Here is an 18,550-nt window from a genome sequence, read left to right as displayed (position 1 = left end):
AAAACCCCATGATAAGACAGTCAACACCTAATTTCAAATGTAAAACAAAATAAATTCACCTATTAAATCAGATCTAACTCCAGACATCAAAAACACCAAAGACCTTCAGATTCACAAGAATCAAACAGCGACAATCACGAAAACACATAAAACTCAAACCAAACATTCCCAACTTCAGACAAAAGCAGTCGCAACCAAAAACAAAAAAAAAAAGGCCACACAAGAACCATCGACTAACAGGAACAAAATTCTCCGTCAACCCAGAGCAGATCACAAACATTTGCCTGCGCCTTCAAACTCCAATTAAACACATAAACATAAATTAACAGCGCATGAAACCATAAAGTAAGAGATTTTGACGAAAAGATGGATCAACAAACATAGAGCGTGAAGCATACTCGTACCTTTTCTCCTCTTTATTCTCTACTTTTTCATCATTCACTTTTTTCCTTTTCTCTCTCTATCTCTCTCTCTATATCTATAGGTTCAGGAAGAGTGTGTGTATAGATATAATAATTAAAGTGTGTGTATTTGTGTGTAACTGTGTGTGTTTTTTGGGGGGTTTCAAACACTTCTTCACAACTGAGACTGACTGCAGAGAGTGACAGTCTTCTTCACTGTCCAAAGTGAAAATACTAAGAGAATACAAATACTTGTGTGCATATCCGATATTCGTATTCGTATTCGTATTCGTATTCGTATGTATCCATCACTTTCTTATGGAGGATGATCCGGTGGTGTTGGGATAGATTGATTTTGGTGCACCAACCAATGAATGAAAACTCCTCTCATTTTTCTTTTTTGACCTTTTCATTCTTTTGTTCTTTTATATATGACTTTCTTGTCCCCCACACCCAAATAAATATAAGAGATAATTATATTGTCCTTCTCGTGAGATTTAATATAATTATAAGTAAATTTTTTATAATTTAAAAAATTACTTTGAGTATTCTTAATATTTGTTTCCATCCAGCAATTAAATTTCTTCATTAGTCACAATTAAAAAATAATAATTAAAATTTACTGAATTTGCTAATATTAATATAAAAAATTAAATAAAAATTCATATTTATTCATAATTAACTTAGTACCGATTTATTGTAGAATAAATAAATTATTTCTGATAAAACTACCCTTATACACCTTTTACGTGCGCTAATGCATGTGAGAAGGTACATCTTTACCGTTATAATGACAATTTGGCCAACCAAAAAAATTATTTGATTTGCAATAAGTCAATAGTAAGTCAATCGGAAGTAATTATGGTTTTCAGTCATTTTTCTTTTTTTTTTTTGCTAGTATAAAAGAAAATCGTGAGTTTTAATTAACAGATGGATCTATTTATTGGACGAGAACAAACATCAAGTATATCAAATATAATTTTTCAAAATATATGAGGTCTACGTGTAATTTAAAACTCAGGGAGAACAGTGTAATATCCCAACAATTTATGTATTCTTTTGAGAAGAAACTGACAATTTATACACTTCATCAAAGTTAAATGCTTCTAGGAAAAAAAATGAGTAAATATATATTTCTTGTATTTTTCAAAGAAAACATATTTAAAAAACTGATATGTAATTACTCACTTTATCTAAAAGATTAATGGATGACTGCACAGTTCTTCGTTGAAGTTTGGTGTAATTACATTACATTTAGTCCCTCTAATTTTTTTTTTATTTAACAAATAGATCAATTCGTTAATCAAAATTCATCAAATTTGTTGATACCAACAAAAATTTGAATGAAAATACATATTTATACTCGATTGACGTATGTACTCGTGTAATACGGATCAAATAAATTTTTTTTCTGACCAAGCTACTCTTATATATTTTTTTACACTAAAGCATGTGATAAAGTATATATTCACTCTTATAAGATTAGTTTGGTCAGAAATAATTTATTTATCGTGCAATAAGTTAATTGAGGATAAATATATATTTTTATTTATTTTATTAATATTAAAAAATTCATGATTTTTTACTAACATGAGATTTATTTGACAGATGATAATAAATATTATGGTAGTAGTAATTTTTAAAATCACGAGAGTCTACATATAATTACATCAAAAATCAAAAGAAGGGCAGTGTAATTATTCTAAAAATTATATAATTAATAACTTAATTTTATAATAAATTAATAAATCTTTTACGTAATTTTCTTTAATATATTTATTATATTCATTCATTACTTAATTTTAAATCTATAAAATGTAATAAAATTTGAACTACTAGCTAATATTTTACTTTACTGTAGTTAAAATATATATTTTTCAATTAAGAAAAATTTAAAATACAAAATGTTAAAAAAAATTAAACTATAAATATATATATAAAATAAGTACAATATTATCTAAATGTTTAATTATAAAAAATAAGTATTAGATTCGTTAATTTAAAATATTTAAAGGTTTCTTTAGAAAGTATTATTCATATCCATCAGATAAATCACTTGAGGGGCAAAATCGGCATTTCGATTTTGCAGTTGATTAAGGGGTTCGGGCCCAACGGCGACAGTTCTACAATCGGCTTTGTCCGGATTAAAAGCTCCGAAAGCCACGTGGCCCCACCTTAGCCATTTGAGCAACACTCGAGATTTTCTCCCCCATATATAGGACACGTGGCAATGAATTGTGTCGCTGGGCCAGCTTATTGTGGCAGGCCCGGTCGCAGGCTATCAGAAAGGTCAATTCTGAATATCTCATAGGTGATGAATTTGGGGCCCTAGTTGAAGACTTTATCTTCAAAGAGCAAATAGTCTCCAACAATTTTCAATTCCCTCTTCCGTCCTTCTCTCTTGTTATGCGATTTATTATATAATTCAATATAATTAAATTTAAAAATTAATTTAATATGCTAATAATGATAATAGCATCCCTACCATTGTTATTAAATTACAAAATCACCCATATTATTGAAATAATTAATCACACGTCTTTTTTAGTACTGCTTTTTATTATACTAAGATATAATTGACAAGCGCGATAAAATATAAAAAAATGCATGTATGTTGGCGTCGCTAAACGAATGAAGACTCACAAACTGGTCGATCAAGATCAATTAGACATCAATTCCATTGTCTATAAGGGACTGAACGACAGCTCTAATCTCCGCGTCAAGCTTGTCCCTTCCCCTAGGAGTGTAAGAAGCTGTGCAAGCATAGGCTTCTCCAGCCGTATGGCCAACCACGCAGGTATATCTGATCATGATTTTGAGTGCGGCCATGAAATCTTTGGAGTTAGTACCAGCAGCCACAACCGGCTTGCATGACGCCCTCTGGATGAATGAAGCAGAGACGAAGCCCTCTGAAATGAAGACGTCCACAATAAATGTTTCTATGCATGACTGGAACAATAGTGCTTGTTTGGATCCTTTGACGTCTTCCTCGCTGGTAAGTGTATGTCTGTTATCATCGCCAAGAAAATCTTCTCCACCAAAAAAGCTTCTTGGTGCCGGAGAAGGCTGCAATGTGCAAAGAGATGGTTAAAACGCCAACCCTGTGAATCTTAAATGAGCTCCAACAAAAGTCGACCCAAGTCATTGCCACTGTTTGAGTTCACTTCCTATATCGAACTCCAAAGCTAATTTATTTTCTCAACTTTTGGGCATAATGAGCTTGTGAAAAGGTCATAAAAATCTATTCATTAGGGAGGTAGATGCAAAAGCTTACCCAGGCAGAGTGAAAAGCACTCCTCTATGTACATGTTGAATGCCTGATTTTTCACCTCCTCCATTCACGAGCATGTAACTTATGACATCAAAGTCTCAACATCACAAGGCAACCTAAACAGAATACCCAAAAAGAGTCCTTTTTCAATCAGGTAAAATCACCTTCTCAATGAAGAGTTCGAGTACAGATGACAGTACGGGTACATGCGTATAACGAACTTGGCCCAACCACTCTTGATCCTCCCCCCCTCCCCCCAACCAAACTCACACCAACTGCAGACGAGCATACAAACAGGGAAGGGAATTCTTGAGACCAAGTGCAAACATTTTCTTCATGAATTTAACCGAATAGATATCGGTGCAGGAAGAAAATGTTAGCAACGTGGATTTCGTGAATGATAAATCGAACAGAAATCCAGGAGCCACTATTTCTGATTCATGATCAATTGGTTTCTACCATATAAGCACCAAACTGCATTAAATTTGTATTTCTGTGCGGTTTGCAACTCTTTGTTACCCAGAGCGCTTGAACACCAATCTTTATTTATTATCACTGCTACAATTATCAATGAAACCCTCAATGCTCCACAAAAGATCATAATAAGAACAGAAATCTCTCATTTAGGTAAGATGCATACTCCAATCTTGTCTATTTCTCCGTGTGTAAGAAAATACAAAAACTCACAAACCCATGATAAGACATTCAATACCTAATTTCAAATGTATAACAAACATAAATCACCTATTGAATCAGATCATAACTCCAAACACCGAAAAACATTACCATTTTCAACACACCCACAAATTTAGACAAAAAAATAACACAAGAACATCTACAAACAGGAATAAAATTCTCCGTAAATCCGAAGCAGGTTGCAGACATTTGCCTGCTCCTTCAACTCCAATTAAGCACATAAACACGAATTAACAGCGCCTGAACCATAAAGTAGCAGATTTCGATAAAAGAAAACTGATCAAGAAGCACAGAGCGGAAACATACCCGCACATTTTCTCTCTCTTTATTCTCCGCTTTCTCTCACTATATCTATAAGTGTGTGTATTTGTGTGTTTTGACTTTCTTCCCAATTAAGATACTGACTGAAGACTGAAGAGAGATCATCCTTCATGAATATTCCAGTGGTGCTGAGAATAGATTGATTTGGTCACCAACCAATGAAAAATGTTCAAAAACTCTACTAATTCCTTCTTAGACCTTTTTTTTTATTTTTTTTTATTTTTGGTAGACGACACGCTCGATGTGTATGTAAAAATATTTAAAAAATAATAAATAATATTTTTATTAATGAAGTGGTTATCGAACGTGAGATAATGTGTTTCGAGCGTGAAATATGGCAAAAGTTTAAATGTGTGCAAGCTTAAAGGGTATTTTAGTAAATTTATTAAAAATATTGAAATTACTATTATAACTTAATTTTATTAAAGGGATAGAATGAATTAAAAAGATAAATTTAGATATTTAAAAGTTGGTATGTAGGATTTTCTTTTGTAATAACTAATCATCGTGGCACGTTGTCCATATGTACTTATAATAAATATTTTTTCATGTTTTAATATATATATAGATAAGAATAAATTATGGATTTGTCATAGTAACATATTATAAGTTTCATAACCTTCTTTTATCCAAATATTTCAATAATTTATGCTTAAAATAAGATCTAATAAATTCAAAAATTATATTCTAAAATATATGAACTTATAAGATTTCATAACTAATTTGGTCCAACGCCCTTTTAATTAAAAAGTTCAACAAAATAAATTCTGAAAGTAACATTGGACACGTTGCCACACTAAACAACTCAAGAAGAGACTGTTGATTAGGGATGACAGCGGGATGAATTTGGGTGGACTGGGGACCCGTACTGCCATAGCACCCGTCGGTGCGGATCTGACTCCATACACCTAGTTTTTATTATTTATTTATTTATTTTTACAAATAAGCAAAATGAAGAAGAGAGTCAACGGAGGGCGAGCGACAAAGCCGCAGGCGAAGAGGCGTGGAGCAAGCGAGAGCGAGAGAGAGAAATTGAGAATAGATGACCGAACGCAGATCTGGGAGTTGGCATAAGGGGGAAGGAATGGAAAAATACGAACAAAATAAATATCTAATTATACCGGCTGAGACGGATTTATTTGGGCTCGGTACTAATTATCACCCTTACTATTTATACAAATAATGCATTATATATTTACCTGTCGGGTGTTGTAAATACGATCTTATTTTAAAATATTTACGAGCCAAATAAAAAGAAAAATGGCATTATATATTAATTGAAATATAGTAATAAATAAGCCAATTATTTATTTTATTTGTGAGAAAATAGGAAGTAATATAAACATGAGATAATGTACAAATGTTTTTCACAAAAATAATGTAATGTAGAGATTTCCTCACAAACTAAAGTAATGATAAATCCATGATATAATTACTTGAGGGGTAATATCGACATTGGCAATATATATGGGCTTCGGGCCCAACAACGGTATTTCTGTATTAGTATCTGGGCCCCCACGTTAGCCCGTGGAGCAACACGCGAGAATTTCCCCCCACACGTGGCAACGTTGTGTGCCGCAGGACCATGTTATTGTGGTGGGCCCAATTGCATATTATCGCAAAGGTCAATTCTGTCCTTTTCCCTTTTGTTCAAAGGTAGAGTTAAGATTGATTTATCAATTAACGGTAGAGTGTTAGCATTTTTTGTCCGGTCTTTTATAAGATTAACATTTTTTTTGTCTTATAGGATTAAAAAAGTTGTGGATGTGATGTCATGCATTAATTATGTGTGATCAAAATCTATCAGATATTGGGACCACATTTGCAGCGTTTTTTAATCATGTGGGATTAAATATCAACTTGAAAATTTTGGTATCAAATGTGGAACACTCTCCGTTACAAGCACAAAAATTACCTACGACTGCATGTAGTTCTTAGCAACCACATGTTTATTAAGATTGGGATTGTTTGGTATAAAATTAGCAAATCACCAAAATGCCCACCGAATAAGACAAGAAGTCTTGTCACTTTATCCGCTTCGTTTTCTCTTCCCCTCTTTTCTTCTTCTATCTTTGACCCGAAGTTCAAGCATTTTAATGAAACCCCCGCTTTTTATCACCATTGTTGTCGTACTTTAGTCACAGTTAAAACCATATAATTCAACACAGAAAGAAACATATGTAGATGAATTTCTTATGTAATTTATTAGTTGTAATTATTATTGCATCCCGTATTTTATTTCATAGTTATCTATCAATGCAAGTATAAAAATTTTAGTATATATCCTTTTAAAGTCCCTGAGTCTAACGATACGTCACCTTTATTTTTTCAAAAATTCTAAAACATCGATTATAAGTTGAAATTAAATCATTATGATTATTGATAAAATATTGATGAATGCAAAGATTTGTGGAAGGCAATTCACATAGTTACAAGTTTTGAATATTAATTTCAATCTTTATCACTTGGTTAACTGTAGGGCTACGATTTGTAGACGTGTATTGCATTGAAAATTACGTATCTTATTTAAGTAATAGGAATGGCAACCATAATTGAGAATCATAAACATAATTATGTGCAAACACTTAGAAAGAAAAGGGGTCCAATCACATGATCTCTAAAGATAATCTAAACTTGATGATTAGGCGTAGCAAATGATCTGGATTGGTAGGACCTTTGTGGGCTGGAGCCAGCCAAGATGTGTTCAAAAGAAAAAGGAAACTTTTTAATATCACACTGCAACAACAATTATTAATATTTTTAAGGTAGATTACTCTGAAATTAGGTGTAATTATATAAATATTTTATAAAATTATAAGTATACTAATAATTTTACAAAACGTTTATAGGGTTTCAACATCACGAGAAATATGGATGTTTAGAATATCTACACTACTCATATTTAGACATAATATGAAAAATTCTCTCAAACTTACAAGAATCCTTGCAATTTATGATTTAAATCAAGGGTAAATTACAATTACATCCCCTTAAATTAAATTTAGATGATGTTTGATTAAACTTATTTAAAATATCTTATAAATTTCTACATCTTAAAAGATGTTTTAAAATCTTAAAACTGCTTAAGCTTATCTTAAGAGGGTAAACTATAACTACCTCTTTTAAGATTTGACATAATTATAAATAACCCCTCCTTATTTGTAAGAAAAGAAATACCTCCTTCAAATAAAAATAAAGTATGCAATCCTTAAACTATGAGGTAAAAATTACTTTGTCCTTGCTCTTTTTTTTTTTTTTTTTGAAAAAATATAAAAAAAATTATGAGGATTGGTAAAGTAAACAAACCATAAAATATTTTATAAAATTCTAAAAAGAATAAAATATTATAATTAATAATTCAAAAGAATATTTTGACCAATTCACCATAAAAATTGAATGAAAATCAATATAATGAATTTGTAGTTGCACAGATGTAAACATTATAGGGGTATTTAATTTTTCAAGCAATGAATGGATTTTTAAAATTATATGAAACCTCAAGGGAGGTAGCTGCTTAAAGTATTTGGATAATAAAATGTTAAAGTGTTTGACATAATAAGATTTTCATACTACAATTATGACAAAAAGCCATTACACAAGATACCACCAACATTATGAGTATATTTTGTCTATCGGATGTCAAGATTAAAGAGCTTATAAAATATTTCAAAAATAATTGGATGAAAAATTAACTGCTTTTTAAAGAGCTTATAAATTCCAAAACATCTTATTTTAGAATCTTATAAGTTTTTCAATTTCCAAATGATTTTTAAGAACTTATAAGCACATGCAGAATTTTTCCCTGGAAAAGACTAAGAGGTGTTTGATTTCTTCACAGAAATAAACTTACACCAACCAAAAAATAAGATGTTACATACTTGTGAGCCCCTGTAAAAAAGGGTAAAAACTTTATTAATATGCATTATAAGCTCTATGATTTTATTTTAGCCGAACATTTTCAAAAGCTTACTTCTAAAATAAAATATAACATGTTATGAATTTTGGAAGTATCTTATAACATGTAAGAACTTTTTAAATCCCTTTAAAATAATTTTAGGCAAACACCCTCTAAATTGATGTAACACAATGTAATACACAAGCATAAAGGATACAGAATGGAAGGCAAGAGAAACATGAGAGAAGGTGAACACATTACTATGCCATCAAAAGCTCATTCTATACCGTCCAAGTCAACCCACAGCAGGCCAAGGCAAATGCCTAAATGCCAACTCTAATTCCACTTCCTCAAACCTCCAAGATACACACAGATCAGTATCATACAACTCAACTAAAAAGAAAAACTTACAATTTGAGTTGGCAGCGACTTCAAACTTCTTTGACAAACCCGATTGCAGCTAACACCTGGCACTAACCTGGGCTTATAATTGTATACCCACCAAAGCCAGATGGCCAACCGCTCAACAAACATAGTAACTAACGGTAGCAGCACACACCATTCCAGATTTGTATTTACATTTCAGCAAAATGAAGTCATCTGTCTAAGAAAAGTATTTCGATAACCAGAGAATCAATGGCAAGCATTGGAGAGCGACTGAGTATAACCCCATCATAGGGAGACCGATGAAAATGGTGGTGTTATATGTTGACTATATTCAATTTCTTAACTTGTTTGCATCTATTCCTGACCTTGTTCGATAACCGACCATTATTTCCCGTCCTGCTGAGCAGTAAAATACATCAGTATCTGTAGCACTCAGGAAAAACTGAAGCGCCTCTATAGTCGTTCCAAGCAAGCATTGTTGGTCTCCATACACCGGAGATCATATCAAGGAAGAGAATCCCAGCCACCTTCAACTGTATGCTTCAATATGGTAATTGACCAAAGCATTACGCTGCAGAATCACCACCCCGTGAGATCACCATTCAGAACATTGCAGTCTTGAGGGCAGCTTTCTATGTTATATTGAATCATTTTACAGGAATAGAATCAAGAATAAGACAATAATTTCTAACTGCATAAATTTCACAAATGTAAATCGATTAAACAGCTCTGGCACATGAATATCGCACTTGACATGTTCCTTCAAATTAAACAGTTTGCTAAGATCCAGCATTAAAAGGTGTTAAGGTTCTGGTCGCCATATTTTTTACATCTAGAAAACTTACTGGCAATGCAATTACCTCACCCTCCCAATGGGCAGCTTCAGACCCTACTCAACAACAGTAACTTATACGGGTTCTGTGATATGAAAAATGATTCTCTCTGCACTGGATCTAACCCAGCTTTATCCTGACTTTGACTACATAGCCTGACCCACATTAGCAAGTTTAGATTATTTACTTTGGAGCTAATCCAATCACAACTAAATACTTGATATTTTGTTCTATGAAGGAACCCAAGTTTATGTTCTCACCACAACGAGAAGGAAACAGAGCAAAACATAGCGAAGCTTACCATATACAGCAAAACTATGAACCAGAACTGGACTTTTGGACCCATACTTGTTTCTGCAAATGTGTAGAGCAAAAAACTTTAAAGGCAGGAACAAGAATTGTTAGTTGGAGAACATTACAAATCTGAAGCCTACCTCGTGGGGACCATAACCAGAAGAACCTCCTCGTCTTGAGGGTTTCCCCTCTAGAACTGAAGAGCCATCCACATCCTTGATGTTATAAGCTGAACTACGGCGCCCATGCCTAAAAGAACCTATAGAACTCATAGGACATCATTATGCAATGTATGCAAGTATAATCACTTCTCTGTCTACAACTCCGAAGGTAAAACTTACCATTGTCAACAGAGTAATGACCGCCACGACCACTTCCAATCTGCCTGTACTCACCACCACGAGCAACCAGCATCTCATTTTTCACATCTACATGAGTTCCAGGTAAGTCATAAAATTAATAATATAAACCTAAATACTTGATTGCATGAATTGAGTCAAAAGCACCATTAGTATATTTAACATGTAATTTCCAAGGAGAAGTCAAGATTCTTTGTAAATCAATTATTTTAGTGAAGTGTGCAGCATATCCTGTAAATGCCAAGATAGTGTCTTGTCTAGTGCCTAGACCTTCTGCAGGATCCAACACTTGGGAGGCTCGGGAAGCGGATGATGATAACGAGTCATCACTTGCATGTGACCCATCTGAACGCCGAAGAGGAGTCCAGACACCACGATCAGGCCTATCCTTGTTTCTCATCCGCCTATCCTGCTTCTCAGTATGGACAGCATGCAAATCATTGCTGACTACCTTATCCTCAGGAATCCCATTCGTTTCCTTCTGAAGCAACTGTATACTTGGCGATCGAGGAGGCTTTTTGTCCCTTTCCTGATTCGAATTATGGATTCGAGGTTCTGATTGAGACACAGGTAATGGTTGATTTTGACGATTATCTTTGTTAAGAAGAATGCTTCTGATGATCCTTCCACTAGTTTCACGTCGCTGATTCTGCCTGGAAGGAGCTGAACTCTGTGAACTTTTTGCAGGAGTTGCTGCATTCTGCTGCAGTGATGAACCACCAGAAACCTATGAAAGACAGAAAAACATAAATAATGATTGTTTCCGTTTTCACTCTCGCTAACAGGGAGAACTCCAAGCTCGGCAATAAAAATACCTAGAGCACATTCAAATGGATTTACCTCATAATAATAGCACTGGGTAACTTTTATATATTCATCACAATTATTATGGATAATAGCAATTAATGTGATTCTTTATGCACCCGATTGTGCATGACATAACTCCAAAGTTAAGGAATAGTCAGCAGACGAGCCGAATGATCTATCTTTGCTCCAGTAGGAAGCCTTTCAAGCTTTTGCTCAAACTTAATTATGCGGCAGCTGAGCTCAACAGAAATTAGCCCATCATGCAGCATTATATATTATTCTCCAGCATATGCTTCAGGATAGAAACCTGCTCCTTAGTCTACCTCAAGCAACAAGGTGCAACTTGTAATAAAAAACATATACGAGGGGCATTTGGCCATCACCACTGAAGCTATTTATTACCAATAATCACATATGATTCTTATCAGCCAGAACTGAGTACTAATGGAATGCAAGTCACTAACAGTCATCAACATATAATAGTATAAAGAATCAGGGTCAGTCATAGGTTGCTCTGTTGCTTTCATGCATAATGTTATGGAACACAAAACTCACCTTGTTTGGTACAATGAAAACAAGGCAGAAAGGAAGACTAATGATGCTACATTTACCAATTGACCTTTATTTGTAGGAATAACACCATAAATCAAGGTAAGAATTTTGGTCTTTTGGCATTATACTTCCACTTTGCTACCCCATTTCCAATGGAAACAAGATTGGGTTTTGTAGGGGTTATCTACATCATGTTCTAATTTCCATCCAATTATAATTTCAAACCAAACACGATAATTTTTCTTATATACCATCATCTGCTTCTATTTTCTGTGGGATCCATGTTTCTCTAAACCAAATGAACTCTATATGCTTATTTTGGTTCCACGGAGACGCATCTCCACCGAAATATTTTGGAAGCTGGCACCACCACAAGACATCTACATCTAGTCACCCCGAAAAGAACTACTAAATTTCTGAAAGTTGTGGTCCATATCTAATTTATAGTGTCTTTGCTTTTCATGCATTCTACTTACATGCTCGTTACAACAACAGAATATAACACCACAACAATAAAATAATAAATTGACTTACATTAGAAATTTCCTTTTCTTTTCCTTTCAGAAGCAGGATTTTCTTCTTTGCAATTCCAGTGGATCCTGAACCTCCTACAAGTCAAATAGCATCATGTAAAAGACTGCACGAGATAGCAAACAACCACAGCAAGAAACATTCTGAAAGAGAGATTGAAGTTTGTTCTGTTGAGTTTATTAGTCTCAAGTATTATGGATAATAGATTCTACGACAATAAAGAACGCAGAAATCAGAAGACTTTTCTTAAATATTGAATATAATTTATGACGTGATCTTTAGTCTTTAATAACTCCAGGATGAATCCTTCTCATTGTCTAAAATGCTGACTGAAATATGATTTGGCTTATCCAACAAGCCTAAGCTAACACTTCTCCGGGATCATCCATACAAAAGCATGAAAGAACAGCTAGAAGAAGCTAAACACCAACACAAATAGGTGAAATGCAAAAATGCAGGAATCTATGGGACCAGATCTAGCTTTAAGAATATGAAATATGCACAAGGCATAAATAAAACAGCATCCTTATCTTGACCTATGACGATATACATTCAAAGTAGAGTCGGGTTCTCCACTCAAATAAATTCTCTGCCCCTATTCATCAAATGCATGCTTCATTGATATTTCCTTGCTTTTCCAACTGCTTTTTTTAGTAGAGCTCCTTGCTTAAACATGGAACTATGTGCCCTTGTTATCTAGTTCTCTACTTCCCGTAATCACTAAAGCAAAGTAAAAGACATTGCACCCAGCAGAAAGCATGTACCCTAGAATATAGGGGTATATTAGAGGCCACATGGCCTCTATCCCAATCCATCATACTTATCTCTTCACAAATAGGATTAATATCAGTTGAAATATCAGAAAACAGAAAAAAACCCTTTCTAAAATGATTAGCTCAGAAGAAACCATGTCCGGCATGCAGTGGGCAACATTCCCAATATATTAGCCACAGCATTCTCATTAAATACTACACATGCCAAGCAACTTTATACCATTTTATGGCACAATATTAAGAGATTTAATAGTACATGGAATCACTGCAGACCATCGTAAAAAAAAATACTAATTCCAATCCTGAGGAGAAACAGAAAGGTATGACCAAATTCTACGTCCTGCAAAATGCCACCATAGACTAAACAAAACCACATAGTGAACTCACCACTTTCCAATTCCAATGCATCAGTTCTGGAGACAGCGGCTAAATTGGCAGACTTTTCAGTGAGCTGTTGGTCATCTTGTTTAGGAACCAGTAGATAAGTTGGTTTTTCCTTGCTACTTGCACCCTTGGAGCTGTCCCTTAAGACATACTGTTCAAAGCATAGTTGAGTGATGAATTAATTTCTAATAACCATCAATCCAGCAAAGCATCAAAGAAGACTTCATATGATATGCCATCCAAGTAGACACAAATGCTTATATAACGCAGTTAAAAGAATAAAGGCGAGAGTATGTAAACTGGTCTATAAGCAGAAACCTTATTCAGCAAACATCAAGATAAATAATGCTTTCCACTAACAAGACAGCCATCAATAATTCGAATGCAACCAACAAAACAGGTGAAAACATACACAGCCAATATAGCGATTTTAAATTATGAAGAGTAATACATTCATTAGAACTGGCAGATCAATAAATATTAACCAGGCTGGCTTTTAATAAAAACCACAAATAAAGCATATAAAATTCATTCAACACAAATATCAACAACTAACCTGACACTAGTAAATAACAAGAGATACATGGGAGCACTCAACAACCAGATGTAGCAAAGAGTTCAGGCAGGAAGACAAAAACCAAACTTGTATGTCTAGCAGTCTTGGAGCAAAAAGGCATCTTTTTAGACAGTTATTCGGGTCTGTGATACAGCCCTACATCTTGGCAGCCACTATTCCTATATAAGTCCATGATTTACCAAGTTTTTCTATAGTTCCCAAATTCCAATTTCCTTCCCATTTTTATGAACAAATATAAGGTAAAAGAGAGACATGAAACTGATGCATGCAGCTTGAAGGAGTTGGGATTCCAGATGAAGCTGTTTTTGCTTGGGATAGATTAATGCGCATGCCTTCAAAACCAACTTCTAATGACGAGAAATCAATGCGAACCCGTGGCAGCATGCATCAATCATAAGCTAACCAAAAAATGAAAAACCATTACCATGGTAGAAGTCTTTCTCTTTTCTGAGCCTCGTTTTGAAGAACCTGAGACAGGACTCCTGGATGAAATTCCACCGACTCTTCTTGTTGACTTCCCATTCAACATGGTTCTCTATAAATGTTTGTGAAGAAAATAGGGGCACATGTTAGAAATCGAACTAAGAGTTCATGACAGGGGTGAGGAAGAATTACTCAAATAGATATTATCCATGAAACATTGAAAAGTAACAGATATAGATGATAATTCTTTTCATTAAAAGCTCATCAAAAGATAGTAGCGGAGGGTTCACCATTGACCTAAAAGCAAACAAGACATGCAACTGTAAATTCAAATAGGTCAAGCAAATGAAATGAAAGGCGCCTCATATTTCTGGTGCCATAATTGATAAGCAGTAAGAAATAGTTAGCCTGAATTGCAGGCTTGCCACATCGATTGCTTTTTGGCTATCTTTAAGAAGGATCCAAGTAGGGAGCTTCGAGAAAGGAATGAGGTTAAGAATCAAAAGTTTGGTGATATTATTAAGTTCACAGAACCACAAGTTTTTACCACATGCTTTTGTTTTATTCTTTATTTAGTACTTGACCCCCTTTTCAAGAACAACCAAAACCCTTCACTGAAAAATGGCATATGAACTCAGATGATAACTCATGTCTCATCATAAAGCCTCAAATCAGAACCACACTCCTCCTTGCGGCTATAGATATTCTTGATTAGAACTACAACCAAATGTTTTATCTACAAACTAGAGAAAATATTTTATTATTTTAGACCACCTTAGACTGGAAAATATAACAGAGCCAATTGCCACAAGTATCAATGGCAAACAGAACCAATTCCAGGATTTGGAGGATTGCACCTAAAACACTAAGGGAAATAATTCATTCATTTTTTCAAATAATAACTCACTTGCTCTGACATACTCCAAGAGGAGAATGAAACATCCAGTTTCAGTTAACAAGTTATAAGATATCATACCCGAGCTCCACCCTTTGCAGCTCTTTTCTGACGAACATAGTCCATTAACGGAGTAACTATTGGGACATCCTTTGGAGCACCTACAAGCAAATGGGAATTTGATTCAACTAAAAAAACTGAAGATGCTAGTCTGTTGCATTCTTTTTCATTTTATAACTCGATATATTCAGTTGCCATCTTACACTCTAAGTAAGCATGAGATTTGAAATACACAAGACTGACCTGCTCGTTCTGCTTCCTTTCTCTCCAACTGTATTTCTGCACTGGGAAGATTCTCAACAGGCTTTGCAAGAAATTCAAGGAACTCCAAATATTCAGGATCTACATGTTAGTGAACAAATTAACAACGAAGTATATAATAGCACCTATGCCACATGCAATCGGCACACAGAAAGAGCACCTTTCAGTATAGTCCCTTCACGACCATCCTTCTTAGACCATTGCTTTGGAACACGCTGTGAAGGGGCATACTCAACAATAGCTTTAAACTGAGTCCCTGAAAAAGATAAAGTAGCAGCAAGTATCCATTCAGGTTTTATAGAATGCCTTATTTGTGACAGGAAGTTCCAAAACAGATGAAGTTCAGTTCATTCAATCAAACTAATATTTTACCAAGCATCGAAATGAAGCATAGCTAGGAAAATCCAAAAACAAGCAAAACAATGTCATGCTATAGCCATGAAATATCACCAAGCCACCTGCAGACCACTTTAAAGAATGCTCATAAGCATCACCTTTCTCGTTAACAAAAACATGACCATTAAAAAACTCCGCAAACTCGAGTACGTCCTCTGGCCTGTTGAAGTCAATGTAAGCTCTAGAATATGTCAGATGCTTCTGGCTGCAAGGCAAACATATAACTTCAGATGGGGAAATGAGAAAAGGAATAAGTGATATATCACACACTATGGTTGAGCACCCAAAAAAATGAAAAAATGCTGAAACTTCTTTCCTTCAAGAAATCGGGATAAAAATGAATTATCAACCTTAGAAGCTTTTTCTAGTAGATGTCAATTAAAGTCCAATAAAAAGAAGACAACTTATAATGAACAAGGTATGATTGATGAACCCACATTTTGGATAAGAGGTGCTTAAGATTCCACAATGGGGAAAGATCGAGGTCTAAAATGGAAAAGTTAAAGATAGTTGGTTCCCAAGTTTATTCATTATTCAGCAACTTGCTTGCTCCCTTTTTTAGCATATCTGGAAACTCTAATTAAATGACAGAAGAGAAAAATGCAATAGGCTGTCGGAACATGTATAAAGAAAATGACAAAACAAAGTCTTAAACAAGTAATTTCAATCACAAAAATCTCCAAGCAATTCAGTGCTTCTTAAAAAAGCAAAAGAAGCAATCAAAATATTGATGCAACACGTGTCCACCAAAGTAAAAGATAACCAATCGTATAAATGACAGGCACAGGAAATATAAAAAGTAATCATAATGGCAGCCAAGAGTTCCTGCATTAGGTTTCTTGTCCGATATCTCGGCTGTCTTATATTCACTTTTACCACTACTCATTTATTCCCTCATTCCATGTCACTTCTACAGTCTCCAAACAAACAATGAGCAAACAATGTTTCAATAGGTCCCACAGAATCCAGAATGGTGGGCCTAAAATTGCAACCGAAATGTAAGAGAAAACAGCAGAGAAAACCTTTAACATAAAGCAATTCTCACCATAAGATAATGCCCATTAAACTACAAAAGCTAAAAGATTGTTATCCAAAAATCCAATTAGTGGATACCTTTTGGATAGTCAAGGGTCCAACTGATTCCACATGGAATACTCAAACCAGCATGGTAATCAACGACAAACAACAGCACTACCCTTTCGGACAAAACTTCTCTACCAAAAGTCAACATGCAAGAAATTCCAAAAAGCTATATGATCAGTGAATACACGCAACACTAAGTATAATTGCAAGCATCAGATTTCTCTGTAATAAACCCACTTAACATTTCTGCGATAGTATCAACAATGGATAACCTCATAACTGTGGTGTCATTTGAATACCATTTGTCTCAATAATCCTACTTTTATTGGAAGATCCACAATATCTGAGAAATAAATCTCAGTCCCATAGGGAACAGAGATAAAGAATAGTCAGACTCAAAATAGAATGATATTAATTGACAGGCATCCAAACCACCGTTGTCCATGGCCATTTTAATATCATGCTATTTTGAGTTGGCCATCACAATAGTCCAAACCATTGTCCATTCCCAACATCAAGGAAATAATAACATGGTTTTCTCTTTATAAAATCCCCAATAATTTTCACTGTTCCTCCAACAAATGTAGGTCACTTCCCCACAATCCTTATAACTGAAACTGTATTATTTCTAACATATATGCAACTTGCATGGCAGCATACCAGCCAAACCCTGAGGAAAAGCAAAAGTAAAATAAAGACCTAAAAACAGAGCGTTGCTCGAGTCCCTAAACCCTTACCCGTCCTGAAAGTAACGGATACCACCAATCAATCAAATGCCCGTCAGACCCTCGCTGAACAAAAATTGACCGACTAATCGTCTAACACACACTCCCACACACGAATATACATTTTCCTAAACCATTTCTTTCCCAAAAAAAAAAAAAAAAAAACACAAAAAAATCAAGTTGAACAGATAAAGTATAAAATTTCGACCACATTAAAATCCATTTGAGTCAAAATATAAGCTAAAACCTAACCTGGATTTTCCAGGGCGAAAGGCGGACCAACGGTAGCGACCGGAAAATCGAGAATCGACATGGTCGAAGAGGTTTGACTGAGAAATCGTCGGCGGCAAGTGCCTCAGCACCACCTTTGTTCGATCTAACGGGCCTTTCATGCGAAACAAAAACCCTAACACCAATTTCACAGTTAATTAACAAAAATACAAGCACTCTTCGATTAACTTGAATTCCAGCCACAATACCCCCTTCAATGCCCGGAAATTACATCTTGGAGACAGCCTTTCCATCACCCACCGATAATTATACTTCTCTCAAGCGCCCTAATTTTGAAATTTGGATTTCCAAGTGGCCATGCAGAGAAAGATATAGAGAGAGAAAGTGGAAGAGAG

At 34.6% G+C, this 18,550-nt stretch overlaps 2 protein-coding genes and 1 long non-coding RNA gene across 7 annotated transcripts in view; all 3 read right to left on the bottom strand.

The window, feature by feature from the left end:
- Window positions 1–634, bottom strand: part of LOC105172522 (shaggy-related protein kinase delta) — an 8,169-nt gene extending 7,535 nt beyond the window's left edge. The window contains exon 1 of one of the 3 annotated variants that reach the window (XM_011093993.2): window positions 405–634. The gene's annotated coding sequence lies outside the window, so the exon portion shown is untranslated. The other 2 variants (XM_011093990.2, XM_011093992.2) reach the window with 2 other exon arrangements.
- LOC105172521 lies at window positions 2,887–4,828 on the bottom strand. The gene is made up of 3 exons (XR_848661.2): window positions 4,675–4,828; window positions 3,676–3,788; window positions 2,887–3,467 (listed from the first exon to the last, which is right to left on the bottom strand). It is a non-coding gene; the product is annotated as an uncharacterized LOC105172521 (long non-coding RNA).
- LOC105172520 (regulator of nonsense transcripts UPF3-like) lies at window positions 8,846–18,544 on the bottom strand. Of its 3 annotated transcripts, XM_011093988.2 has the most exons (14): window positions 18,404–18,544; window positions 18,177–18,330; window positions 16,215–16,321; window positions 15,881–15,976; window positions 15,703–15,801; window positions 15,481–15,560; window positions 14,506–14,616; window positions 13,508–13,655; window positions 12,351–12,424; window positions 10,728–11,184; window positions 10,440–10,526; window positions 10,239–10,357; window positions 10,106–10,158; window positions 8,846–9,542 (listed from the first exon to the last, which is right to left on the bottom strand). In XM_011093988.2, the coding sequence occupies exons 2-13, from the start codon at window positions 18,314–18,316 to the stop codon at window positions 10,120–10,122; spliced, it is 1,557 nt and encodes a 518-aa protein (XP_011092290.1). In that variant the 5' UTR covers window positions 18,317–18,330; window positions 18,404–18,544; the 3' UTR covers window positions 8,846–9,542; window positions 10,106–10,119. The 3 variants fall into 3 exon arrangements, with proteins under 3 accessions (XP_011092290.1, XP_011092291.1, XP_011092289.1); XM_011093989.2 differs by having other exon boundaries at window positions 8,846–9,603; window positions 18,177–18,544; XM_011093987.2 differs by having other exon boundaries at window positions 18,177–18,544.

Source organism: Sesamum indicum, linkage group LG10 (genome assembly GCF_000512975.1).
Source record: "Sesamum indicum cultivar Zhongzhi No. 13 linkage group LG10, S_indicum_v1.0, whole genome shotgun sequence".
Taxonomy (NCBI): domain Eukaryota; kingdom Viridiplantae; phylum Streptophyta; class Magnoliopsida; order Lamiales; family Pedaliaceae; genus Sesamum; species Sesamum indicum.
The sequence above is the reverse complement of the archived record's forward strand: the minus strand, read 5'-3'. Positions and strand labels throughout refer to the sequence as shown.